We start from the raw sequence: 26639 nt of genomic DNA, 5'->3' as shown, positions 1-26639 counted from the left end.
GTGATTTAAAGGGCCAGAGCCACCCTGGGACCTGAGTGAGCAGGGATGTTAAGTGATGGGGTATGGCTCCCAGCTTGTGGGGATGGTGTCAGCCTGTAGGGCCTCAGGAGGAGGCTTGGGGGAAAGGAACAGCTGCTCCTGTGTCTGCAGAGCTGGGAAGAAGTGTAGGCTGTGAAACATCTGCACTAGGGCTTTATTAACCAAGTGGTTGAGATGGAAAGTTGAGGCAGGATCAAACAAGACCTGCTGTAATTGTGGCACAAACCAGCTGCTGGCAGGGGGGCTGCCCAGGCACAGGATGTCACTGTTGGTGCCTGCCCCCCTGGGCTCCCCATCACCTCTGAGCAGTCAGGACACCTAAAGAGGAGGTGATGGGTGCTTTGGGGCTCCTGCGCCTGCTCCTTTGTCTCCAGCAGGATGGAGCATGGGATTTAACACAGAATGGCAAAGCCCCCATGTAAGTGGGCGCTCTGGGGACATGATGGCACTTTCAGGCCTGTCCCATGTGTTTTCCACCCACTGTGTGCATGGGACAGCTTTATTACCAACTGTGTGCGGGATCCCGTGGGATCGTGTCTCCCTATTACCAACTGTGTGCGGGATCCCACAGGACTGTGTCTCCCTATTACTAACTGTGCGTGGGTTCCCATGGGACGACGTCTCTGCAGACGGGCTGGGATCTCCCTGGGAAGCAGCAGCGTGCCGGAGCAGACGGCAGTCTCACGGGCCCTCTGCAGCCCTCCACGAGAGGGCTTTGCTGCACAGCGAAACCAAGCAAGAGGAGGTCCCTCTGCCAGCTCCAGCGCTGACCCCCTCACGTCTTCCCACGGAGCAGGGACGTGGCTTTCCAGGGCGCCTCTCCCCTGACTCTAGTGCTCCAGCAGGATAGAGACAGCGGAAAAGCACCAGTCCAGCCCCAAACATCCCTGCAGCTGCATCCCAAGAGCTGCATCCTGCCACACTACGAGCCACACGCGTCGCGGTCCCGCAGCCCACATCTGCTGGGCTCCTGCTCGGCCGAGGAGGAGCAGGAGGGAGAAGGATGGATCTTCTGCCCCAGAACGGAGTGAGCAGATTCACCCTAGCTTCCATACACGGAATTGCAGGAGACGTGAAGGAGACGTGCTGGGTATTTGTTCGGACAAGCCCTGGGCCAACAGCTGCAGCAGCTGATAGCAGCAGATTGCACCTCACCCAGGCAGCCCTCAACGGCCTCCTGCCATCCTCTAGGGAAGGCAGAGACCTGGTCTGAAGGGGTGCCTTAGTGTGGCTGCCACTGGGTAGCTCGGCTTCAACTGGAGACCCCTCTAGAGCAGCTCTCGATCCCAATCCCTCCCCCTGGACACCAGCCTTTGCACTAGGGCAGCCCCTGCATCTGCCCAGGTCTTGAGCCCACCCAGGTCAAGGCCTGGCCCCTCTCCAGGTGGGTCTCCAGGCAGGAATCAGCCGGTTCACTTAGGGGAAGGAGCAGCACGCGGTCTCCCAAGGTCGCTCCCGAGCTCCTCTTGCTGCAGGTAGGAATGACAGGCGGCCGCGCGGGCCGCTGGCCGCAGCAGGAAGCAGCGGCTTCCTCCGCAAGGCTGTGCTCATGGTGCTCCCCTCCCTTCAGCCCTGATGTGCCCGGATCCGGAGCCACATCCTCAGGAAGGGCCGCGGGAGGCAGGGGCAGCTCGCAGGTCGTCCTGTTGTCCTTTTCATTCCCAAGCTCCGAGTCCAAATGGCAGCGTCGCTCTGGCCGCAGGGCTCCGTGTGACGCAGCGCTCGCTGGTTATTTTTAGCAGCCGTGGCCCCGCTTCCTGCGCGGCAGCCGGGAAGCCCCTCCCGGTATTCCCAGGCTAATCCGCTGCTAATCGCACTGGGAGGCCAGGGCAGACAGTGGCTCCTGCATACGTCCCCGGTGCCTCCCTGCTGCAAGGGCAGCAGCTCCAGGGGATGCAGAGGGGCTGGAGGTCGTTGGTGCCCTGCAGCCGGGTGCCCTCCCTGGCTCCGGGGCCGCTCCCAGGGGAAAGGCAGGAGCCAGCGGCAGGAGAGGCGGCGCCAGCCGGGCTGGCTGTGGAGCCGGAGCGGGAGCTGGCGCGGCCGGAGGAAGCACAGGGCGGCGGTGGCGGCCCCTCTCCGGCTGCGCTCCCTCCTTCCTGCCCGAGCACCTCCGCTTTCCTGCCTTTCCCAGCACGCCCGGGCCGTTTCCGTGCACGCCGCGTCCTTCCTGCCCTGCCCCTGGACCATGCGCCTGCTTCTCCATGGCTCGCTGTGCTCCCCTCCGCTGCCTTCCCCTTGCCTCTTGGCCCTGTCCCTACCGCTCACGGGCCAAGGAGCAGCGGGGAGGCCGGAGCAGGCACAGAGCGGAGCCCTCGGCCCTGCATGAGGCGCTTCCAGTGCGGCCTCTGCTCCCTGCTCTGCTCGGCGCCCGCAGAAGCAGCAGGCGGACGTTTCCCTGGGAATTGCCTTTGTTCCCTCCCCGTCTGTGCGTGTGAAGCTCTGCTCTGTGATGCCCAGGCCTCCGCCTGCCCTCAGGCTCCCATTAAATCCCTTCGGCACCAAGGGCGACAGCTGAGGTCAGAGGAAGAGGAGGGAGGCTCTTCCCTAGGAAACCACGGCCAGCAGCAGCCAAGGGCCGAGAGGAACGCTGTGCCTGCCTCGCTCGAGCCTCGCCTGTGCTCCTCCCTTGTCCTGGAAAACGGAGAGAGTCTGGCTGATTTCCCTTCCTAAAATCCATGGCTGTTGGAAAGTGACCGCGGCCCTGGGGGGACGCGTCTAGCAGCCCTAGCAGACAAGGCAGAGCGAGCGTCCATCCTGAGCGCGGCGCCGCAGGCCCTGGCTCCGAGCCCTTCCCTCTGCGCTGCGCGGGCAGCAGCCCCGGGCACTGGCTCCGGCAGGCGATCGGGCCGGGGGAACCTCCGGCTCTGCGTTTCGTCGCTGCCCCGCGCGGCGGCTGGGTGAGGCCTCGCGCAGCCGCACGGAGCGGCTGAGGGGCCCTGCGGGCTTTGCCGTCAGCAGCGGGAACGGCTGCCAGAGGACGAGGGGAAGGGAGTTGCTTGTGTCAACCGCGTCCCCTGGCGCTTGCCGGCCCCGAGCCTGCCTCCGGGGGCCGCTGCGGCTGGGAAGGGCCCTGCTGAGGACCGTCCCGCGGGATGCAGCCTTGGTAGGGCTGCTCCCGCGCCCCTGCATTCCCGCTCGCTGCCCCGGCGGGAGAGGCCCCAGCAGGAGGGCGGCCCCGCATCGCCTCCCGGCCGCGCTCCCCTCCCTCGCCGCGGCAGCACCCGGGATTCCTGAGCGCTGACACAGCCCCGGCAGGGCCCCCCGCTCCTCCTGCCCCGAAGGGGTCACCCGGGGCCAGGGCGCTCCGGGGGAGCTGCCAGAGCCAAATCCGGAGTCCGTCTCCGCGCGCCATGTCCCCGCCACCACCGCAGCTCCTTGCGCCCAGCACCTCGGCTGGCAGCCGGCCCGGGGCGCTCAGACGCTCCCCGCTCCCAAGGCTCGGATGATTCACACCATTAACACTCCCTAGCTGCCAGGAGCCCTTCTAAGCAATTTCCTCTCTCCAGAAGGAATCCCTCATGGGGGGGCAGCCCCGGGCACGCTGCACGCGCGGGCAGCGCTCACTCCCAAAGCGGCTTCCCGAGCTGCTTGCTGCCCTGCCCGGCTGCGCGCGGCTGCGCAGACCCCTGCCCGCTGCTCTTACGGGAGGGCTCCTGCCATCTTCCGTCGGGTCACCTCCTCCCGGACGGGCTGAGGTGGTGTCCACAGGAGCCACCCTCTCCTCCCAGGGTGGAAGGGTTTATTTTTATCAGGTTTGTTTACGCGCTCTGTTTTCTCCCGGCAGCATCGGGCGCTTTAGGGCTCTTTGCCTCTCCTCCAACGTAGTCCACCATCCTCGTGTAGGGATTACTAGTCTTTTTTAATTCAAGATTCGCTTTCCAGCGAAGGCACTGGCCCCCAGCTATGAGAAATAAAAACTCGCTGCCAGCTGCCCTGTCTGTTGGAATTATTTTCCAAAATTATTTTTGGAATTATTTTCCGGCAGGCAGGCGCAGGACCGCGACCGCACAGCTCCTCTGTGGAAGACGGAATAGATGCAGCAGCGGGGTGGCTGCCTGGAAAACAACTCCTTCGGATACATGAAGCTGCTTCTGATCAACTCCATGTGTTGGGAGGAAGAATGGCAGGATCCCAATCCAGCACGCAGGGGCTGACCACAAGCCCGGAGCAAAACCTGAGGCCCATAACAGCGCCAGGAAGCTCCCACACGCTTCCTTGGAGATGCTGTTGGCAATAAAGGGACCGACCCCACGAGGCTTGGGAGGAAAATGCAGGAAGGAAAACAAGACCTTTCCCATCTCCCAGCCCTGCCTCCTCGGAAGGGACCCGTTCCACCCCCTGTCCCTTCTCACACAGCCCCAGGCCAAGCCGTTCTCTGCAGCTGAGAGGACCAGAGGCCGGGGATCAGCCACCAGCTGCCCTTCTTGCCTGCTCCCAACAGGCATCAAGTGGGAAGAAAGGCCTCATGACAACCACTGCTTCCTGCTAGGCTAAAGCCCTGTGTCACCAATCTCACCAAGATAATTAAACTGATTAGGATGACAGGACTTTCACTTTCACAGCAGCATGCGGAGCTGCTAACTCGCGCACTACCAGGAGAGCTCGCTCCAGAAGACACCGACGCCCACAACACTTCTCTCCCCCATCACAAGTCCTCTGCTCTTTGCTCTCCTGTGGATTAAGACTCATCTTTCCATTTTTCACAAAAACAGGATGTGAAAGAAAACAAGAAAGTCGTAGTCTGCAATCCCCAAACCTCCCCTGGTGGGAAGTTTTAACTGCTGCCTCTTAACTCCCCACAGCAGAGCAGCCCCACAGCCACCTGAGCCCCATCAGAGAAGGCGCAGAGCACAGCACCCCTCTGAGCTGCCCCTCAGAGACGGGCCCCGGAGCGCAGCCAGGAACCCCAGGCTGCGTTTCCCAAGGCACAAAGACATCTTCCTGGGTTTGCAAGATTTAACCCTCGGCCGAAGAGCTCGTTAATTGGGAGCAGAGAAACCTCCAGCGAATCTCCCAGCAAGCAGCAGCAAACTTCCCCCACTGCTCAGTCTAATTGCGGCGCCTCCAGGCGCTCTGTACTCACAGCACAGGCCAAGCTCCTCTCCCCACCCACAGAAGAAGGAACTTTAACCCAGTTAGTCCTGCTGAAAGAAAAAAAAAAAAAAAAACACCCTGGATATTCAACATTTTAGGCACTCTGCGAGTTAGTAAAAGCAAACAGGAGGCACCGCAACGCGTTTTTTGGCGGAGCGCTATTGGGCCGCTTTGCCCAGCCCATGTTCAGGGAGTAGCAGCCGCGCGCCCCCGCGCCAGGACCTTTGGGCAGGTGATGTCAGCCGGGCGGCCCTTGACCGGCGGCTCCCCCGCTCCTCAGCGGCGGCTGCCGGCCCAAACAGAGCCGTTCGGCTGCGCGGGCGAGCGCCTAATGCTGCTGCAACCCTGTCCACGAGCCCGCGCCATCGCTCCGCGCTCACAGGGAAGGAGCAGGCGGGCGGCGCTGGCACAGGCTCCGCACAAGTTCCCTTTCTTCCCAGTGGAGCCCGGGGCTGCGCAGGGTGGATCCGGCCGCAGACTCCGCGGCAACCACACCCTGGCTGCGGCTCCCTGCCCGGCACAGCCACACAGGGATACGCTTGTACACTCCAAAATATTTAATACGTGTTGTACACGTAGCATTACATTTCATACAAAAAAAACCAAAAACGAGATACATCACCAAAGGAAAACACTGTACAAAACCCCCGCGAGAGCCCCGGGCCTTTATACAACAAAGGCCTGGGGGTCACCGAGCCGAAGCCGAGAGGCTTGCGGACTTTCCACCCTCCCACACCCCCCCAGAAACGCCTGTAAACTTCGTTCCTCTCCATGAACACTTTCTAAAAGCACCGTGTAAGATTCCTGACCTAGGCCTTTCCAAAATAGAGACTTTATTTAATAAACGCTTTCCCAGCTTAAAAGGCGAGGCGGCGGGGGGCCACCCCGCACGCTCCGCGCGCTGCCCCCGTGCCGGCGGCGGGCCGAGTCTGTGGCTCGCGGTGTCAGAAGGCCACGATGGCCGTGCTCCAGGGGTTGAGGGTCCGCAGCACCGGCTCGTCACAGCAGATCTGCCCCGGCTCGCCCGCCTCGCCGCCCGCCGCCTCGCTGCCGTCGCGGCGCCTCCGCCCCGGCGGCTCCTTGCCGAGCAGTCCCGAGAAGCTGGAGCCGAAGATGCTGATGAGGTTGGCCACGTTGCCCGTCTCCATGTCCTCCTGCGGCTGCGGCGGCTCGCGCGGCGGCGGCTCCTCGGCCTCGCGCCGGGGCTTCTTGAGGGGCGCGGCGGGCTGGGCGCGCTCGGCGGCGCCGCGTTTCCGGGAGCAGCCGGGCAGCGCCGCGACGCCTCCGCCCGCCGCGCACCCGCCGCCGCCGCCGCAGCAGCAGCGCGGCGCGCGCGGGCCCCCGCAGTCCCACGGGCCGCCCCTAGGCGCCTCCTCGCGCGGCGGCGGCGGCGGCTCCGGCTCCTCCTGGGCGGGGGGCCACGCGGCGGCGCAGGGCGGCTCCTCGGGGGGCTCGCTCAGGTAGACCTGCCGCGCGCTGCGCAGCACGAGCGACACCAGCAGGTTCTTGTGCAGCTTGAGGCCGCCGCGCTGGCCCCGCGCGCTGTAGATCTTGCCCAGCGAGATGCTCACGATGCGGTGCGCCTCCAGCTTGAACTCCATGGGCGCGGGCGGCGGCGGCGGGCGCGGCGCCGCGGCCGCCGTTGCCTCCGTGGCGCGTCCTCGGGCCCCGTCCCGCTCCGCTGCACGCGGCGCCGCGCACCGCGCTCCGCTCCCGCTCGCCGCCGAGTGAGGCGAGCGCACGCCGCCGGCCGCCTTTTATAGCGCCCCCGGAGCGGCCAATCAGAGCGCCCCGCCGGCCGCTCCAACCGCCGCCGCGCCCGCGCCAGCCAATGGCGAGGCGGGGCCGCGGGTTCGAACGCTCGCCCCGCGGAGAGGGCTCTTAAAGCGGCAACGGCGCCGCGCGGAGGGGCCGCGGCAGCGCGCGTCACTCGCGACACGGCCAAGCGGGGTCTTCGGGCGCCGCCCCCTCTCTATAGGTCGCGGCCGGGGCCAAACGTTGCCATGGCTACCACAGTTCCCCTGCCCGAGCGTTCTGTTCTCATTTCACAGAACGGTCGGGGTCGGAGCGGGCCTCTGGAGACCATCCAGTAGAAGCCGGGGACACCTAGAGTGCCTTGCACAGGAACACACGCCAAACACGGCCCAGGAACTTCCATCCCAAACACCGGCTGGGAACGGTGTTTCTTTTGGTTGGACCACAGCAGGAGGCTGCCGTGGAAATTTTGGGCAGAATAGTTGAAGCATTTCGAAAAAGTAGCAGGGAAGCTCAAGGCATCAGAGAAATCCCTAGGAAGGCGCCATGTGTCGGCAGGCAGCTCCACCACCGCCTGCCCTTCCCCTCCCTGGGTCCTTGGGCAGCAACCAGCATGGAGAAGCTCAGAGGGGTGTTTCGGGCCTCAGCTGGGCTCCAAAAGCCTTCAAGGAAGGCAGCAGAAGGATGCAAGAAACAGTAGGGGAGACAAAAGGAAGGAATTAAGGAAGTTAATGTCGTACCCTAAAGTATCGGCAGAGTTCCCACTCGAGCCCTGGTTTCTTTTTTTTTTATTAAGAGGAAAAATGAAGGTCTCAGACTCGCTCAACGGAGAATGGCAGCGAGCAGCAAGAAGCAGGCCGGGAGCTGCGCAAGTGCTGGCTTTCGCCATCCAGGCGAAGGGTACTGCAGCGGGCTGGGAAGGAGGGAAGTGCTATTGAGCAGCGAGCCCCTGCTACCCATTTCCATCGGGAGGGACAGATGTCGGGATGAGGGGCAGAATGTGGGTCTCTCGAGCAACTTTTGTGGCGGCAAGTCCAGCGTTTCACACCGTGAGCGTTGGTGCGTCGCCTGGTCAGCGTTGCAATGCGGCGTGTGCCACACGCGGTGCTCGGAGGTGCTTTTCAGACAGACCCCATCTCCTTGATCTACTCCGCTCTCACCCGCTGCCTGTTACAAATCCTGCTTTCTCAGCACGTTCCCGGGGCGCTGGGAACAGCTCTTGGCTTCATGCAGTCAAGGGCAGACAGAAAGGTCCCAGCAGGGTTTTAGCCCTGCTCTGCCAGCGGCTCTCAAAGGGCCCTTCCTCAGCTGACGGCCTATGGACAAAACTGCCACCACGATCTGGCTTCTTGGAAGGGCACAGGGTGATTGGTAAGAGCAGGAACAAAAACTAGGTGAAGTTTCAGCCACTCAGCCCCGCAAGCAGCATGCTCCAGACATTGCTTTCTGAACACCATGGTGTGGTCTTCCCAAACAGAGCAGCCTGTGGTTTGACCTCCAAAAAAAATCCCACCTCCTCCCGCACAAACCTGCCAGCAACCCTCTTTCCAAATCCCTACACCGGAGCGCGCTGAACTGCACAACTGACGATGGTCCCCAAAGCCATTCCTGCCTGTCCCCCTCAGTGAGAGCACCAGGCCTTGCCGAGAAAGCTGCCCTTGCAGAGACGCCAGCCCGGGCTCCGCCGCCCACGCAGGGCCGTGGGAGGCAGCAGGAATGCGAGTGACAGTGGTGGGAACCGACGGCACTGCTGTCCTCCAGTCTCCAGACCTGCAGAACCTGATCCTATGCCTTGGAGGGCCAGCAACTCCCTGGCCCAAGCCCTCAGGCCAGTCTAACCAGCTTGGGCAGGTCTGCATTCAGATGTTTGAGACTTCAGTCACTCCTGTTCACCTCCAGCCATCATGTCTGGCTGTCACTAGCTGCCTCGTTCATGATGAGATTGGTTACATCTGTGAGGTCAGTCCATGCTCTTAGAAAAGGATAAGCAGACGAGCCAGAGAGCACACAAGTCATTCTCAGACCCCCGCACTAGCTGCGAGAACCCAGGCCTCTGGTGTCATCACCAGAAATGACTCCAGTTGGAAAAAATGAAGTCATTATTTCATATTTCTCTTCTGAGTATCAACCTGCTGACTAGGTGATGCCACCTGCCCGACTCAAAAGCAGAGGCACAGCGAAGCAGCTCTGTGCGCCGGCCTGGCTGAGACGCTGCGCAGGATCCTTGCTGAGTAAAGGTGACTGCATCCAGAGCCGCCCGACTTGTTCTGCCACCCAGCCGGCAGCAGAACCGTGGGAGCCAACGTTTCTCCCTGGTAGCCACCGCCTACGTTTTGGCCACCCTGCCTGCTTAAAGCCGTGGGCTGGCAGCCAAGGGAGGGCCGCCGCTCCTCTCTTCTGCCCTGCTCAGCAATAAACACGCAACACCAAGAGCTTGCTAAACGCCACAAGTGCCCAGAGCAGGCGCTTTGCAAGCCTGGCATGGGAGAGCAAAGAACTGCACCCGCTGCGCGGCAGGAGCTGGTAACCAGCCCGGCACCGCCGCTCCCGCGTGCGAACGCGGAGCTCGCCCCGTTTCGGGCCGCACACACAGGGCTTCTCGGGCCGGCGGGGCGCAGCAAACGGCGCGGGGCCGTTTAAGAGCGGCTCTGTTTTGGCGGCTGATGTAATGGGCAGCAAGTGAGCGCAGTCACATGGCCCCTCCCGAGGGCAGCGGCCTTTGTTGTGGGCCTGCTCCCGCCCCGCCTCGCCCCGCTCCGCCCCCCGGCCCCAGGGGCTGCGTGTGTGACCGCAGCGGGGCCCCCTGCCCCACTGTCCCTCGGAGCAGTGACCGCAGCAGGGTCGCTGCCCCGCTCCCACGGCCCTCTGCCTCAGTGTGTGTGTGTGTGTGTGACTGCAGTGGGGTCCCTGCTCCGCTCCCTCAACCCTCTGTCTCGAGGTCTCTGCATGCGTTGACCACAGCAGGGTCCCTGCTGCGCTCCTGCTTCCCCAACCCTCTGTCTGGGTCTGTGTATGTGTGTGACCGCAGCGGGCTCCCTGCTCCGCTCCCGCGTGCTCTGATTAAGGGTCTCTGTGTACACGAACGTGGCAGGGTCCCGCCGGGCTGCCCTCATCCACAGGGCGCCCACGCAACGCTGGGCCTGCCACGGGTGGGCGCAGAGCTGCGTGGCAGCCCCTCGCCTCTGTCTATCCGTCCGCACGGCCCCCTTGCGACGGGTCAGCAGGGGACAGGGGAGGAGCGGAGGGAAGGGTGTGAGGCGGCACGCTAACCTGCGCGTGTGACCTCATCGGCCTGGAAGGGGCTCCCAAACAATTGACAATCCCGCAGCTCGGCTGCTGCTTCCGGAGCCAGCCCCGCGGCAGCGCGAGCCCGAGCGGGCGCCCACAGAGGCGGCCCCGCCAGCGCACGAGGCTCCACAGCGGGGACCCGCAGCCCCACCACATCCGTGCTTCCCCATCCCAAGCACCTGCTCCCCCTGTGCCCTGGCTCGTGCTGCCCCACCACAGTACCGCGGCGCTGGAGCGAACGGCCTGCGCCATGTGGCTCGCAGCGCGGCTCCCCGGCCTGTCACCGCGGAGGATGTGGTTACCGAGATCCTGTTTTGGCAGCGGCGCTGGGACAAACAGCTCCCTCCCACCAGCCCGTCCTTCCCATCCCCTGCCCCACCACTTCCCACCAAATGTGCGGCCCAGGCACAAGACGCGCAACAAACAGATGGAAAATCTGTAAGCCAGGATTGCCGGAGAAATCTGGGTCTCTTTGAGGCTCAAGCTGGAGTTTTCCATCGCCTCTTCCGGCTGCCCCAGACCTCTCTCCAGAAGTTGGCTTGGAGTGAAAGCCTTCCCGTGAAGAGCATGTTCAAGGGAAAACGTAGCTTCAGAAGAAGCAAGCCCCAGAGCAGAGCCAGGCTGCAACCCCCAGGGACCAACGACAAAAGCCTACAAGGCCGGAGAGAAACATCTCAAAATGCAGATTCATGCGTAGCCACAGAGCAGGTTCATTTCTGGACGAGGGAAAACAGACCTCTGAAAATGAGCCATTAGTGTCAGACCCACACAGGTTGCAGGAGGAGGAGGTTTGTTTGGGGTTGATTTTTTTTCCTCCTCCCAGAAAAATCAATGATTCCCATTGATGCAGCCTCAAGCTGCCGCAGTCAGTTATCAATAACCACGCTCACAGGGTTCCCAGCTGTTCTGGTTTCTCTGTGTTTGAAGAGAAGGTCAGAGGAGCTCAGACTCATCTCAAAACACAGCGAAGAGCACTAACCACTGAACACTGCTGAATGATAACAAAACACAACACACAAGTGAAATACAAACAAATCAATACAAACCCAAACCAGAAGGGAGGAAGTAGCTCCCTCGGCTTTGCAGAGTGCTAACATACCTGCCCGTGAAACCACAACAGAGAGTGATAGTACAGCGCAGTCGCATACTAGAAAGCAAAGGTTTTGTTTTTCAAAACAGTTCAAGACTCCCTTCCCATCTGCTGAAAAAATGTGCATGTTCCAGACTGCTCTTTGCTCCCCCAGCAGGCAGGACATGCCTCCTCCTGTGCATCTTCCTCCATCCATGACCTGGGATGGATTCCCCCTCCGGTGCCTGCACAAGCGATTCAGGATGCCCCCTCAGCTTGGGCACTTCCCACCCTCCTGCAGGAACCGTGACCCAGACCCTCGCCCTTCAGAAAATCCTGTTACTCCTCTGCCAACCTCTCCAAACACAAAGGAGGGAAAAAAAAAAAAAAACCTCACAGCTATCGGCTTCTCCGGGCAGCAGTTTCCCCTGGAAAAATCTGGCCCCGTGTCTTTTAGCATTGCATGGAATTTGCTTTGGTTTCCTGGGGAAAAAAAATCTGCATTTATTTGTCCAGGGTTTCCTATCAGACAACCCTTCTATTGTAGTCCACCTTCCTGTATTTTTTCCCCTCTGCAATACGGGTGCAGTGGTTCTGTGCCATTTCCAGCGACGCACCGAGGACCGTCTGCAGTTACGCAGACGGAGGCTGCCTCGTGTTCGGTAACAGAAAGCGTGGTGGCCCCGGGACCCTGGTGACAACCTGGCCCAAGGGCAGCGTTTGCTTCCAGCTCGCTGGACGCCACGCCACAAAGTGCTTTTTCTTTTTCTTTTCTTTTTTTTTTTTTTTAACTCCACAAAGTGTTTTTTTTTCCTTGGCTGCAGCAATTTGCTCCGCAGCTGTGGCCTTGAGGGATGCACTCACTCTTTGCCAAACTACAGGCAACCACCAAGGTCCCCGAAGCAGGTTAAAAATCATACGTTAATTGCGTGGACTCCAGGTGGAGTCAGCTCAGGGAACAGGGGGCAGACTGAGTGCCCAAAGGAGTCACACTAATTATTTTTTCCTCTCCCCACCACTCAATGTCACCTTCCTTTTGGCCGCCAGGCGAACGACTACTGTAGCCCTGCGTACGTCCCAGTGCGTAGATGTGTCCTCTGTTCGGCTGCTTCCCATTTAAGCATGACAGGAAGGTTGCACAATGACACTCCCAAGTCACAGACCTGTCATCCCCAGAAGAATTTGCCTGCACCAGCTCTCTGCTAACAAAGGAGGGGACTTGCCAGCAAAACACATCACACACAGCGCCTACTAAAAGCCCCAAAACAGCCACCACTCCACGAAGCAGCAGGCACCTGGGGAGAGCACCTTCCTTGCTCAATTTCATCTCCCTTTCTCATCTTCATTAAATGACCGATTGTTCATGCACCACGAAGAGGAAAATCAATTTTCTTCAAAACAACCCTTATTTAGAACAGTCATCTGCCAACCTCCGTGAATTATCACCTCGCATTTGTTCATTTATTCCATTCTTATTTGCATCTGGACATTTGGCTGCCCTCCTAAAGGTTGCAGCATTCACATAGGCAAGTCTGCCTGCTGTGGCCGCCCCGACCACGGGCAAGGCTATGGCATGAAATCAGCTTTCATTAGACAACAGAAAACCCACAAGAGCAACGGGAGGAAAGGCACATCCATGGAAAGGGCTTCAGTCGGTACTTGCTGCTTCCCAGACATGGGAAAAGTCTTTGCATTTTAGGGACAAGTAACCACAAAACCCCATGCCGAGATGCCAGAAAGAGGCAGGCTAGGTGGGAGCACAGGGGGCATGGCTCGATAGGATTCAGTGCAAATCCTTGCAGCCTAGCACAGCACCGAGTGTTTCACCACAGACTAGTGCTCCGTGTCAGGTTATCGCTGGCCTCTTGTTACCACCAGCACTAAGAATCTTCAACAACTTTTACTAAAAATGCAAACAAGGAGGAAAGGCGCACAGAAGCACGTGCAACTCATTTACCTTATTTCCTCTCTTGCTTCCTCCTTTCATTTTAAAGCCTTGTCTGGAGGAGAAAGGGGGGGAGGAAAACCCCCTATAGTTTTGTAAATCCAAATCCAAACAAATCCAGCCTTTCCCAAGAGGAAAAATCATCTCTTCTATGCCAAATACACATGCTTAACACCAGACTACTGGCTAGTACGGGATCAGACACACAGCATTGTGCATGTACCCGCTTGCCTCAAATATTTCCGTGATAAAAGTCCTGGTGAACTCGCTCCGTTCCCGCAGACGGCCTCAGTTCTGATGCGTTGGCACTTCTCGGCGCACCAGTGATTAAGCAGGCCTTTCCTGACCAGTTCTGCAGCTGTGCGGAGCGCTGCTCGCCTCGGGTAAACAGGTTAGCAGGGCGGCGAAAGCCACCCAGCGCTCCCACGAGAGAAAACACGAGCGAGAAAACGGAGGGGCACACGCAGCGCCGGCCCCTCCGCGAGAAGCCGCTGCGGAGCCGCCGCACGAGCCCCTCGCCTTGACACCTCTTGCGGGGCGAAGCCACCAGCTCGGCGCCCCGGCTGGGTCCACGCTTTCCTTCCTTAAAAAGGGGCCGTTTTCCTCCTCCAGCCCCAAGGAGGGCAGCTCCAGCCTTGGCACCCTGCGGGGAAGGGGGCCCGCGGGGCAGCAGCGAGGGCGGCCGCTCGGCGCGGGGGTCCCGCTCAGGGGAAGGCGGCCGCAGGGGGCAGAACCGCGCGAGGGGGCGAGCAGCGGGAAGGGACAGCGTGGCCGCCGGGCGCTGCCTCCCGCTCCCGCTCCCGTTCCCGTTCCCTCAGCAGCGCCCCGGGGCACCGGGCGGGCGCCGCCCTGCGCAGGCAGCGCGGCCATGGCGCCCTGGGCGGAGCGGAGCGGGGCGGGCGCAGGCGCGCGGCCCGTGACGGCGCGGGGCGGAGCGGCGCCTCAGTCGGCAGCGAGCGGGGCCGGCGCCGCCATGTCCATGGAGGACCCCTTCTTCGTGGTGAAGGGGTGAGCGGGGCCGGGCTGCCGGGCCGGGGAGGGCGGAGGGGCCGCCGAGGCCGGCCCCGCCGCCGCGCGGGGGTCCTGGGCACCTAAACAACCCCGAGAAATCAGGAAAAAAATCAAAACCTAAAAAGATCTAAATTCAAAAAGATCAAAAGCCCGAACACCACCGAAATTAAAAATGCAAGGCACAAAGCAACAGCGCCCTCCCCAAAGCGCGTGCGAAGCCCCGAGGTGCCCGAAGGGCCGGGCGGGCGATGGTGCCTTGTGCAGGTGTCTGTCGGGCCCTCCCGTGGGGCACGAGGGACGTGGCGATGCCTTCGGAGCCGCCCCGTGCCTGGGCATCCCACAGCGCCCGCGAAGGGAGGCACCAAGCGCGGGGGCAGAGCTGTGGTTAGCAGGGCAAGGAGTCTCGGCCTCAAAAAACGGGGCGACTGTGCGGTGGGGAGGCCACGAGGATGCCAACAGGGGCTGGGCGGCGTGGAGGGATCCCAAGAGGCGTGGGAGCAGGGTGGCAAGGTGATGCTGGCGCCTGTCGTGAGCCCGGATAGCGAGGGAGGGAAGCGAGTGTCCCAGCGGTGTGAGGGGAAGGCGTGGGAGCGGAGCGGGAAGCGCTGCCGCCTGCCATGTTCCTTATTCTCCCGCCGCCTGGCCCGGCTTCCTTCACTTCGTTTCCCTGCGGCTCGGCGCTCCTCCCCTCTGCAAACATCCAGCTCGGCTCCCGGCTCCCGCTTGGAGGCACTTCCTCAAGCGCCTCTGCTCGCGAGGAACGGAGGAAACAAACCCCACGAGATCCTTCATCTGTGCTGTTGGCTGCAGGGAAGTAGGTGCAACAGACACCGAGCAAGAGGAACCAGGGGGGAGAAAGTGCTGCCACCCCGCCTCCGTGCCCGTGCTGCTCTGGAAAGCTGGGAGCAGCAGAGGAGGCACCGCTTTGCTACGCCCGTGCGCAGGAGCCGGGTGCTAAAATCAACAGCGCTGCACTGGACAGTCTGTGCAGCTGGAGTGTGGCGGTAGTTCTTGTCGTTCTCTTTGCCTTTGGCCTAGGTGGTCAACAGTCTTTCGAGGAAGGATGTTGACAGAAATGAGGAATAGTAATGGCTAGAGAAGAGTGTTGTTCAGCCCGCTGCACTGCCCTGTCTGGGCTTTTGTGACACTTGCTAGAAAGCTCCCCTAGAGAAGAAGGCCCCGTAGGTAACTGTGGTAGCTGAACTGTGAACTGTTGCTCTTCGTGCTGTGACATGAAAGGAGAGGGGGTTGCCCAGAAGTATGGGGAATCCTTATTTTACCACGTGAACTAAAGCATTTGCAGTAAAGTTGTTTGCGGGGAGGTTGCACTTCCCTGCGCTGCAGGGAACTGCTAAATCACCCAGCGCAACTTCTAAAAAAATTTTTTTTTTTAAATGATGATAATCCCTTCACTTCTCTTTAATTATCCTGACTGCAGGGAGGTGCAGAAAGCAGTGAACACTGCCCAGGGGCTCTTTCAGAGGTGGACAGAGCTCTTGCAAGATCCCTCTATCGCCACTAGAGAAGAAATCGACTGGACCACTAATGAGCTCCGGAACAATTTGCGGAGCATTGAGTGGGACTTGGAAGACCTGGATGAAACAATTAATATCCTTTCCGTACCACCGGGGCAGTCTTTGGGGGTAGCAACATGCAGTTTCCACCATGTAATAAACAGTCAAGAGCTACTGTTACCTTAAGCTAAGTTACCTTTTGCAGAAACCAAGACCACTTGGGACTGAATTTTCAGCCTACCCCAGGTGTTTTCAGATTGCAGCTGATGACAAAACATGTCTGCAAACAAATTTCTCTGTGCACTTTTGCTTTCCTCTTGACGAGGTGTGTTTAGGATGCTTCCAGTCTGTTCTGCAGATTGCACGTGGGTTTCTGCGTGGTCAGTCCTGCTCCAGGCTAGCTTCCAGAAACGCTCCTTTGCCCTTGTGTCCTGCTGAACACTCTTGCAGCAGACAACCCCAACCCAGACCCACGTGAGGCTTCCCTCTCACATGCTTTTTCCCTTAGTGTCCTGTAGTTTGCTGCTGAAATTTTGGGGAAAACAGCACGGCTCAGGGGAGGGGCTGTGCCCCGACAGATCCCTTCGTGCCGCTCAGCGTTTCGGGGTTTGCGAGCGCGCTGCACACCGAGCACGGTGATTCCTTGACTCGTCGCCCACGCATCGTCGAGGCCAACCCGCGGAAATTCAACCTCGATGCCACCGAGCTGGGCATACGCAAAGCCTTCATCACGGGCACGCGGCAGGTGGTCAGGGTAAGGAACTACCCAAACCGCTCTCCTCGCAGCAGAGTAGAGAGCTGCTACCTCCTCTCTTGGGCTTCTTCCTCTTCCCCATGTGCTACCCCCATGGGCATCCCTGACAGGCAGCGAGGATGCAGAGGCCTCATTGCATCCCCTAGCTGGCCCTTTCAGCTGCTGCTTTAAGTCCTCAGATCTCTCTTGTAATGATGGACCTGGAAATGCTGAAAGTGAAGGCCCAAGATCCCTCTTATCTGGGGGAAACTGGAGTCTCCCTTCAGAGGTAAAGGAAATAGTAAGCGTCTTTTACTTGTATCACTAGTTTTCAAAAACAGAAGGTCCCCTTCGAGCACTCACTAGCGTTGTTTACATGGTGACTTCAGCTTCCTACTGCTACAGAACAGTCAAAGCAGCCACTAGCTTTTATTTTTAGCTGGGGGAAGTTAGGCTTTTTTTTGTGTCAGCCTCATGCTTTTAAATACCAGCCCTTCGAAGAGAGGTGGGCCTGGCAAAGTCCTGCCTCCTGGGCAGCAGTTTCAGAAAGCCCAGAGCTGCAGGCAGGGTGCAAGTGAAGAGACACGCAGTGTGGGCTGCAAAGGGAACAACATTTGCTTACATTGCTTTGAGGCAGGATATGGAAGCTAGACAGGGATTTCACACAGTTAATAGTAATAATTGGGAGGGAAAAAAGACATGTCTCCAAAAGCCTGAGAAGAAACTGCTAGTTAGAAAGTTTTCTCTGTATTAATGTAGCTCTCTCTGGCAATGTGGCCCCTCATAGCTTGGATGTTTCTGCTGCATAAAATGCATTGCTGTGGCTAGAAGCAAGCTCATGATCCTCCCTGTAACGCTGCGGTCTGGATACAGTTCCTAAGGCTTGCTGCTCGGGAGGAGATCCTGAAGCCATTGCAGCCCCGAGCAGGGGGCATGTGCTTGCTTACCTGCTCGGTGGAGCCTACTGCCCAGACCAGCAAGATCCATCAAGCCTGGTTCATAGTCCTCTTTTTTTCAGGGTGCAGACCTCTGGCTACAGTTAAATGGAAGTTTTTCCTGGCATTATCCAGTTGGCTTCTGTAGCAGCATGTGCATTAGCTGCTGACAAGTAGCCTGGTGGGTTCTGGTGCTCTTAGAAGACGTGTTGCATATCTCTGAACCCTAAAACATACCCGCCTCTCGTGGTGCAGTCAGACCAGTGCTGGTGGATGAGAAGAAGCAAACCTTGCTGGGTCATATGGGCTCTTTCATCATCTATCCCGCAAGAACTGAGCTACTTTACCAAGTGCTTGGGAGCCTTTTATGACCAGCCAGCTCTTACTTTATCTTAAGAACGAACCTTAATTCCTAATAGAGAACTCTAGGCATAATCAGAATGGATTGCCATAGGTCTAGAAATCTGCCTTGGCCTCTGCCGTGTGAACCCAGAGGAAAATGGGAATGAAGCACAGCTTACAGGCTTCCAGCTCCTTCAAGACAAGAGCATAACACTTCTTTACAATCTGTTAATGGGAAGATCAGTTTAATCCTACACAAATCCAAAAGTTTCTGGCTGTAGAAAAGCAAATCTAGTAGTAAATAAGTAATATTTTCAAAATAACCCCTGGGTATTGACTGCATGGTAGCAAACGGAAGCTGCCTGTCGCCTCACATCTAATGCTCACCTAGTTCTTCTTTCCTTGAATAAACAGGACATGAAGGATCAGATGTCAAACTCTTCCATGCAAGCACTGGCTGAAAAAAAAAACAGGCAGGTGAGTTTCTGAAACAGGCAAGTTCAGTGAGTGCAGTGGTTTTTTGTTTGTTTGTTTTTTGATACTTTAAAGTACAAGGAGGATTTATCAACTTTAGCAGCTGTTGTTTTAAGGTGTTACACGAAACTTTCATTTTCACTTGCTCTCGGGCCCACCCTACGTCCTCAGGTAGGGTGTATGGTGTTGAACAAAGCTGCTTAAAAGCAGTAATTACAGTATATATCCCGGTTTGTAGCTCATCTCCTAAAAAGATTTTTGCTGCGAGGGGTCTACGTGTTGTAACAAAGCTGAGTGTTCGAGCAGTGCCTGTTTTGCTGACCTGTCATTCCAGAGCCCGTGGGAGCTGGCTCTCCCAGGCATGTTGCTGTCACCCTCTTCCAAACCTGTCTCTCGGAGTCATTGGTTACCACTCACCATCCATCTCTGCCATCAGCACTGACTATGTATGACTGTCAGGGTTGCATCACCCTTCAGGAAAGGGAATCTCCCTCCTTCGCAGCAGGAGCAGAGTCAGAATCCAAGGCAATAAATGAAATCCTGTGCTCTGCTTTATTTGGGAGCCAGGATGCTTTGTATCCTAAAAAATAACTACATCTTGTAATAGTTAATAACCTGATAAGAAGGTGCAGGAGGTTCAAGGAGTCTCAGGTTGCCCATACTAAGTAATAGATGGAGCTTTTCCTCCCCTCCAAGTCAGTTTCCAAAGCTGCTTCTTGTAATAGTTGGCCTACACGTCACACAGACTTCCCTGACTGGATCTATGTTATCATTTGTAGCTAAAATGACAAACTCTGGAACTCTTCTTCTGCTGAGGAAGACAGAGCTAATTCCTGAGCTTGCTGCAGGGTCGGTTAACATGCTTGGAGAACACTTGAAGAAGCAGAGTCCTTAATGCCCCTGCTCAGACATTCTGCTCCTTTCCTTTCCTTGGCCATATGGCCCAGTTCATGCAGTGACATCTGCTCAAGAAAACTGATTCCTCGTGGTATCTTCCTTTCCCTTCTCCCGTTACGCCCCCTTCTCTTCCAAGTGCACGCTGAGCTGTGCCGGGCTGCCCATGCCTCTCTGGAGGGCCTCTGTGTTGGAGGCTGCGGTGACTTGAGCCCCGCAGTGTTAAGCTGAGCATGGGAAGCACGGGCTATTCAAGCACAGCTAGAGCTCAGCGTTAAATTAGTGGGAGCAGTGCTGGCCCCAGACTCGAGAGCATCGGGCACTTGCCCAGCATCTCGGGCGTGGATGAGAGCAGATGTCTCTCTGGCATCCTGCGTGCTCCCTCACGGCTCTCTCTGCCCTCCCCGACCTTTATAAACCAGCTGAACCGTAGAGCCCGTCTCATGTTTAACCTTAGTCGCCTGGTCCATGTCTGGCTGCTCTTCACAAAGGCACCATTGTCCCCGTTGGGGCGGCTGAACGTGGCTGCCCACGCTCAGAAGCTGCGGAACGTTCTCGTCTCGCCCTCCTCGCCTCTCTCGAAGAGCCGGCCGAGCCTCTCGGCTGGCGAGCGCAGCTCCCTGCCGTGGCACAGCGCTGCACGCTGCAGCTCCTCGCCTCCTGCCCGCAGCTGCTGCTTCAGCACCGTCGCTCGCGCTGCCTGTTCCAGGGACCAGATTCCCTGGGCTGGAGAGACCTCTTCTCCATTGGCTCTGCACATGCTTTTCTCTCCAGCCTGCAGAGCAGGAAGCAAGTGTGAGCTTGTTGCTGTTGTAAATAGTATGCAGGAGGAGCAGGTCACTTGAATCAAAGAACCCGAGTCCTGTGTACAGTGATGCACTGTGTATGTTCTGCACTGTTCTACGCTGTCAGCCTTGTGTCAGCCCCTTCTTACATCCCAGTCATTCTTAGCACAGCGCTCAGCTCATGCTGCGTGTCTCTTAACACTAAATATGTGGGTGCTTCCCAGCTCGCGTGTCCTCCTTGCACACAACACCGCACCACGAGCAGGCTTTGGACTCCTGCAGACATCCTGCTTGTGCATCCCATCATACTCCAACTGTGCCCTGGCTCCAGGGGCGGATCTGCAGCAAGCAGGCTGCAGGGTTTCCTGAGGTTGGCACTGTAGCCCTGGGGCTGGGCAGGCAGGAAAAGGGTGCTGCTGTATGTGTTTATCCAGGAGTTTCCACTTTCCCACTACACCCAGACAGTCTGCGGAGGGGCACAGAGGTCTTGCTAAGGGCTTTCTGCATCTGTTTAGGCACTCCTGGGAGAAAGTGGAAGTCAGAGCTGGAGCTCTGGACCTGACAAATACAGCCGCCTGGACCGGGATCTGCAGCTAGCAAATTCGCACTTCATTGAGGAGCAACAAGCCCAACAACAGGTAAGGCACCACGTCAGCTGAATGCCCATGTTTGCCAAGGTTGGCAAGCACATGCCAGGTTGATGGTGCACAAGCTGCAAGAGCAAATAAATAATAAAAAACCCATCTAGTCCCCAGCTGGTGTGAAGCCAGGAGCCTGATAACCCACTGCTTAGCTGCACTATAGACCCGTGTGCCTGTTCTCTGCTCAGTGTGGGTTTTGATGCATCATGGCAAAGAGTTTTTAACCGTTTACACCTGGATATTCTGCTGTGTATGCAAGGCAGACAAGATGATCTGAAAGCTGCAGCATGCTAAGCTTTGATCTCTGGAGGTCCCTTCTAACCTTAACAGTCTGTGATTCTGTGTGTGATTCTGTGATTGACTACTGCAAGGATTTCAGCAATCCCTGAAAGAGTAGAAATGCTGGGAAAAGAAGAGTGCCTCTTAGGTAGCTTCCCTGGTTAAAGAGTGAGCTGGTATGTGCCATTTTTGTGCATCTTCACCAGAATAGCCTCAGCAGGAGCACGTGCCTACTTCCTTTTTTTCTGCCTTTGACCACAAGATTCACTAGCAGATGTGTCAGGGCTTTGCTAGGCTCCTTCGTGCCAGGGTTCACTGCAGCTGGTGGGCTTTGTTTGGAGAAGTGCCGGGGCCACAGCCCACCCAAACACAGGCCCTTAAATAGCCACTCTCTGAGGCAGCAAACTGCAAAGCTCCTGCCACGTGAGGCTGCTCTGGCTTCCAAATGAGTTTTACCTAGTGACTCTAGGAAGATAAATAGACCCAGAAGTAGGTAACTAGGGTAAACCTAATCCTTAGCATGACTCTGCCCTGAAAATGACTTAAAACATCAGCAGACCTGTTCCTTGGGCGCATTCAGAGCCAGCCTTGTTATTTTTAGCCAGAGAAGCTGCAGCAGCTCTCGACTCTCTTTAACCCTTTGTTAACTCTGCTGCCTGCTCTGGGTGGTGGTCCTCAGATACCCCCTGCCCTGCTCGCTGAGGACAGCAAGGATTGGGGAGGCTCTGCTGGCAGGGAGCTGTGGCTTTGGAAAGGCTTCTTGGTGGTGGGAGAGGACGCAGCGTGGCCTGGTTTGCAGCAATGCGAGGAGGGCCTCTGCAGCTGGCTGGGGTGCCGTGAAGCCTGGGAGGCTCTTGCGCTGCTCTCAGTTCTCGAGCGTTTCTCAGAAATGCGGTCATGCTTCCTGGAGGCCGAGACCTGTCCCCAGGCTCCGCAGTCGGAATTGGTAGAGTTGAGCGAGCGGCCGTTCAAGCAGCCGGCTGTGAGCCAGTTGCAGAAGGCGGCAGGACTTTAACTGCCCTTTTCCCTTCTTTTTGGCACCAGCTGATTGTGGAGCAGCAAGATGAGCAGCTGGAGCTGGTCTCTGGCAGCATCGGGGTGCTGAAGAACATGTCGCAGCGCATCGGCGGCGAGCTGGAGGAGCAGGCAGTGTGAGTGCTGAGCCCCTGCAGCGCATCTGCAGCGAGCAGTCCCTTGCTGACAACCCTCTGCTGCCCTTAGGGCTTGAATTTCCTCATCCCTTGGGCCTTCGCTCCTTGTGAAGTGCCCCAAACTGCCTTAATTTCAGGCAGTGGGAAGCATTTCTCAGGCCTGCAAAGACATGGGCACAGGCATCTCCCTCTGGACCTAGGGCAGGGCTAGCTGCCTCTTCTCCCTCTCCTCTCTCTAGTCTTTCTAAACACCCTCCTTGGAGCACAGCGTTGTGCTGCTTGGGCATCAGCCGCCCGGCAGCACTGAGCAGATACAGGAGGGCGGTCACTTGTCAGCGGGACGCCAGGCACTTGCCCGCTGCACAGGGTTTTGTGCTAGCCCTGGGTAACTGTCTGGGGTTGCACAACTCGGTAGCGCAGAGCCCTGCCTTGCCATATTTGAAACCTGCAACACAGAGCTGCTACTTGTAGTTAAAGCTAAAAATAATGCTCACCCACGCCAAGGGTTAACGGGTTGCTCACAGACTGCTTTGCATCCATCCATTTACATATAAATTAGATTTCTTTCCCAGTGCACGTTCTTTGCAAAGAAGACCCTAACGTTTCCAGCTATGCAGGCTAGTAACTTAGGTCTTAACTTAAAGGGTTCATGCCTAAAATCTCCTTGTTTGGTTGGTAATAGTCTGCAGGGCTCTGGATGTTTTCTTTGATTGCTTTGATTGGGGAGTTAGAAGTGCACCCGTGGGACTCTTTTACAACTCTCTCTTCTACCCCAAATGAACGTTTGACCAAAAGGTGGGACAGAAAAGGTGGGACAGTGGAAGCAACTTGAGTGCCCTAGAACTGCAGATGAAGGGAGCTGTCTTTTTAAGCACATACAACCTCTAGAGTCCTGCCCACTGAGACAAGTACCTTGGGTCTGGGTGTACTCATTTGTCTTGGCGTAGATTCTTGCCACTGACAAAGCCCTGCTTCAGAAGCCTTTCAGATCCATTACAGTTGCTGTGTGAAGGAACTGGATAGGTAACTTCCATGCAGAGCCCAAAAGGCACAGGAAAAGCAATTGCAGATGTCTGCTTCAGATGTTTGCTTCAGCTGCAAGCCTGGAACAACAAAACAGATTTGAAGTCCAAACTTTGCCTCAGTCTAACCGCTCTCTGCTAATCATGGATTATAAAAAGGACTTTAATCTTAGAAGGAGGAAAAACCCCGCTCCTCACCTTTGAGGGGTCAGCAGAGCTCACCTGCAAAGTGCCTGTGTGCACTCCGGGGGGTCAGTGAAGCAAGCAGCAGTCCCAGCTGGGTTCCCTTGCCACCAAAGCAGAGCTGCTGCTTGAGCAGGTGCTTTTTTTGCTTGGGTGCTTTCAAGCCATATTGCTTTTCTTTGCTGGGGTCTGATAAGCTGCTCCCATTGGTGTTTTGGTCAGTGCACGTTGGCACATTGAGAAATCCCCAAGGGACACATGGCTTGCTAACTAGTACTGTTCTTCTCTGCCTCAGGATGCTGGACGACTTCTCGCATGAATTAGACAGCACCCAGTCACGGCTTGATAACGTCATGAAGAAGCTTGCAAAAGTGTCCCACATGACAAGCGGTAGGTCCCGAAAGGGAGAAAGGCCAAAGGATTTAGGATTTTAGGGCTAGGACACATCATGATCTTTATTACTTACCAAGGGCCTGCCCGCACCTAGGAAAAAGAGGGAACAGCTTTTTGCCAGTGCCTGAGAGGTTAAAGATGGGGGAGTGCTCTAAACTGCGCTCTCATGCCAAGATCCTGCTCTGTAACTTCTGCTCAGCTTCGTTTTATTTACAGATGCCTTTCTGGGCTGCTGCTGGGGTGGGAAAATACCTCTCAGGGCCGAGCAGACGCTTCCAGGGTGGCACGGAACGGCCGCGGCTCTGGGTGGCTTCCCCTGCACAAGCCCTGAGCCACAACAAGTCCCCTCTTAGCCCTGGGGACTGCGGGCGCCTCGGCTGCCCAAAGCTGGCAGAGGTGGCTGCTCGTCGGGGGCAGAGGCTGGGCCCGCAGAGAAGCCCTTACGGGGCTGTGCAGGAGCCTGGTGGGTCTAGCAGCTGGCGGGAGCCCCGGCCACACGAACCAGACCCTGAGGAGCGCTCGGAGCGCGCTGTGCTGCAGCCGCCACCCCCTCCCACCCATACCGGTCTAGTTTGGGAAGTGGAAGCAAGTCAGGAAGCAGAGGAGTGTTCTCGCTCTGCAGCATTAGGCTGGGCAGGTAAGTCAGGGGGTTACTGAAATACAGCGGCTCAGAGTGCCGACAGTTTCCTTTGGGTCGCAGGTGATCTGGGGGCAGCCCGCCTGCTGGCAACCTTTGCCTATCCTGACTTTGCACCGATGAAAAAACAATACGCTTTGATCCTTTCAAAGTGCTTGTGCTCATGGTGAAAGACGAGCAGGAGAGGCAGGGCTGATTCCGGGAGGCTGTGAGGGCTTTTCCCAGGGCACCTGCCGGTACCTCCTTTGCAAAGAGGACTGGTCTGGCTGAGCAGTGGGGCTCCCACGAAGGTGTAAGTGGCGACGCAGCCCCGAGTGGCTGAGAACATTCCTCTGGCCTGCGAGGTGGGCTGAGACATCTGGGAAGGAGGAAACCTCATTCCCGGGACTCTCTGACGGAGAGCTGAGACAAGCTGTTCCCGGCAGAGCTATTTTAGAAACCTTTCTTTGTTACCCCCTTTTGTTTCTCTAGCAAACGAGTTATACAACAAACTAGCAGCAACACACAACAGCTTTCTGCTTGTTCCTCCCGATAATTTTTGAACTGATCAAATTGACCTGAACTTAGCTAAGGAGTAACCTGAAAACTCAAACAGCTGTCAAAAAAAAAAAAAAAAAAAAAAAATCCTGGAGGAAAATCTGTGTGGTCGCCTCGCTAGACTGCAGTGGGAAGTCATCCCTTTTGGAGGAGGGAAGCAGGACAAGCCCTGGTCTTGTCTGGGGAGCCTTTGCCTTCCCGTGGGTTTCCTTTAGCAGGAGCCGGATCCCAGCAGTGCCAGGGAGGAAAGCTCTGCTCCCCTACCCCAGCTTCCCTGTAGCAGTAGGAAAACCGGCACTTCCTTTCTCTTGCAGATCGACGGCAGTGGTGCGCGATTATCGTCCTCTTTGTTATCTTGCTGGTGGTGCTCATCCTGCTTTTTGTCCTGTGACGGACTGAACTTCTTGGACGCCCCCCTTCCTGTCCCCTTGCCCTCTTAAAATGGGGATATGAAACTGTTGCTGTTTCCGTCCGCCCTCAGAGCACCCCGTGGAGAAAACCCGCGCCCAGCTCTTGCCATCCCGCTGAGGACTGAGTGCCGTGGGCGGGCGCTGCTGTCGCCCCGCTCATCCCTGGGTGGGGGGATTTGCAGGAGTTTGTCCCCGTGCGGGGACCGGGCTGCCTCTGCCCTCGCGGCTGCCGGCTCAGGACTAGGGCAGCTGGAAAGGGCTCGACCACTGTGCCCCCTTCCCAGGTAGGAGCCTTGGGTGCCGAGCCCGCCGGGGTCACGCACAGGGACGGCGCAGCTTGTCCTTAGCGGGGGAAGGAGGGCTGGCTGTTCACTGTGAGGAGCGGCAGCAGCAGCCAGCTGTGTGGCACCCGTGGGCGCTCACGAGGGAGGCAGGGTGGCCCAGGGCCCTTTCATTTCTCCTTGGGCCACCCTCGCTCTGCAGCTGTGCCCTAGGCCCCCCCGCCAAGGCGACTGCTTTGTCTTGCCAACCAAAAGCAGCCGCCAGAAGTGCTGTCTCAACCAGACAAAAACAAGCAACGTGAACACGTACCTGGGTGTCCACGGCGCAGCTGGCCGCCTTCCTGCGCGCGGGCTTGCAAAATACTGCCGCGGATCCGGAGCAGAGCGTAAGCAGCGCAGGGTGTGCTCTCCTGCCACAGGTGAGACCATGGTCACAAGAAACTCCAGAGCTTTAAGCTTGTGTTAATGCACTGCAGGCTGGAAGCTGGCAAACAAACATCAGCCTGGGGGCAAGTGTCGTAGAGCTTCTCAAAGTCTCCTTCCTTATACGGGCCTTTAAAGCTCTTGGACTGATGCTTTCCTTGTGTCACTGAATAGCTTCTTCTGTCCAACAGCTGCTTCCCTTTGGCGAGTGACTTGTCAGTTCCAAAATAAATTATTTTTTTTTTAGGAAAAGAACGTTAAAGATTTTTTCAGTGACCATTAGAGCCACATTATCTCTGTGGATGCAAGACGTGTTATCAGAGGAATAGGGTTTAATTATGTATTTTAACTGCATATGAACATGTAAATAGAATGTCTGAACTTTTCCCAACTTATATTTTTTTTTGGGATACTTACTTCGTATGAAGCCAGAAGGCATGAAATTCAGAGCTAAGTCGCCTTTCTGTATTACTGCCCAGGCCTTTGGTTACCTCTAATTTGTCTCAGATGTGTTGCTTAGGCCTAGTTTTCCTGCTCCTGCAGCAGTTTAGGAGGTATAGCCAGTTAGTTGAAACCTAATGTGGTCTAGAAAGCTCATCCTGGCAGTATTACTTGGGAGAAATACCAGTAGGAGTTTTGTGTTGCACTGTTGAGTGCAGAAACAGGGGGTGATACTTGATAAAAAAAAATTACTAAAGTCCTTTCCCTTATTTAACTTTTGGGAAAGAAGCAGAGTCAGGACGAGCTGACTTTACACTCTCCATCTGCATCTCGGATGGGGCTGGAGGGGGAAGTCAATTGGTG

General features: G+C 57.3%; 2 protein-coding genes across 2 annotated transcripts; one reads left to right on the top strand and one right to left on the bottom strand.

The window, feature by feature from the left end:
* Positions 1-5695: 5695 nt before the first annotated feature.
* Positions 5696-6755, bottom strand: IER5 (immediate early response 5). The gene has a single exon (XM_026042929.1). It carries the CDS (start codon positions 6732-6734, stop codon positions 6078-6080), a length of 657 nt encoding a protein of 218 aa, XP_025898714.1. The 5' UTR covers positions 6735-6755; the 3' UTR covers positions 5696-6077.
* Positions 6756-14152: 7397 nt separating this feature from the next.
* Positions 14153-26484, top strand: STX6 (syntaxin 6). Its single transcript, XM_026042931.1, has 8 exons — positions 14153-14198; positions 15640-15809; positions 16375-16469; positions 18140-18202; positions 20394-20516; positions 21843-21949; positions 23450-23544; positions 25036-26484. Exons 1-8 carry the CDS (start codon positions 14164-14166, stop codon positions 25110-25112), a joined length of 765 nt encoding a protein of 254 aa, XP_025898716.1. The 5' UTR covers positions 14153-14163; the 3' UTR covers positions 25113-26484.
* The last annotated feature ends 155 nt before the right edge of the window (positions 26485-26639 follow it).

Source organism: Nothoprocta perdicaria, unplaced genomic scaffold, assembly GCF_003342845.1.
Source record: "Nothoprocta perdicaria isolate Ctin4 unplaced genomic scaffold, notPer1 scaffold_318, whole genome shotgun sequence".
Classification (NCBI taxonomy): domain Eukaryota; kingdom Metazoa; phylum Chordata; class Aves; order Tinamiformes; family Tinamidae; genus Nothoprocta; species Nothoprocta perdicaria.
The sequence above is the reverse complement of the archived record's forward strand: the minus strand, read 5'-3'. Positions and strand labels throughout refer to the sequence as shown.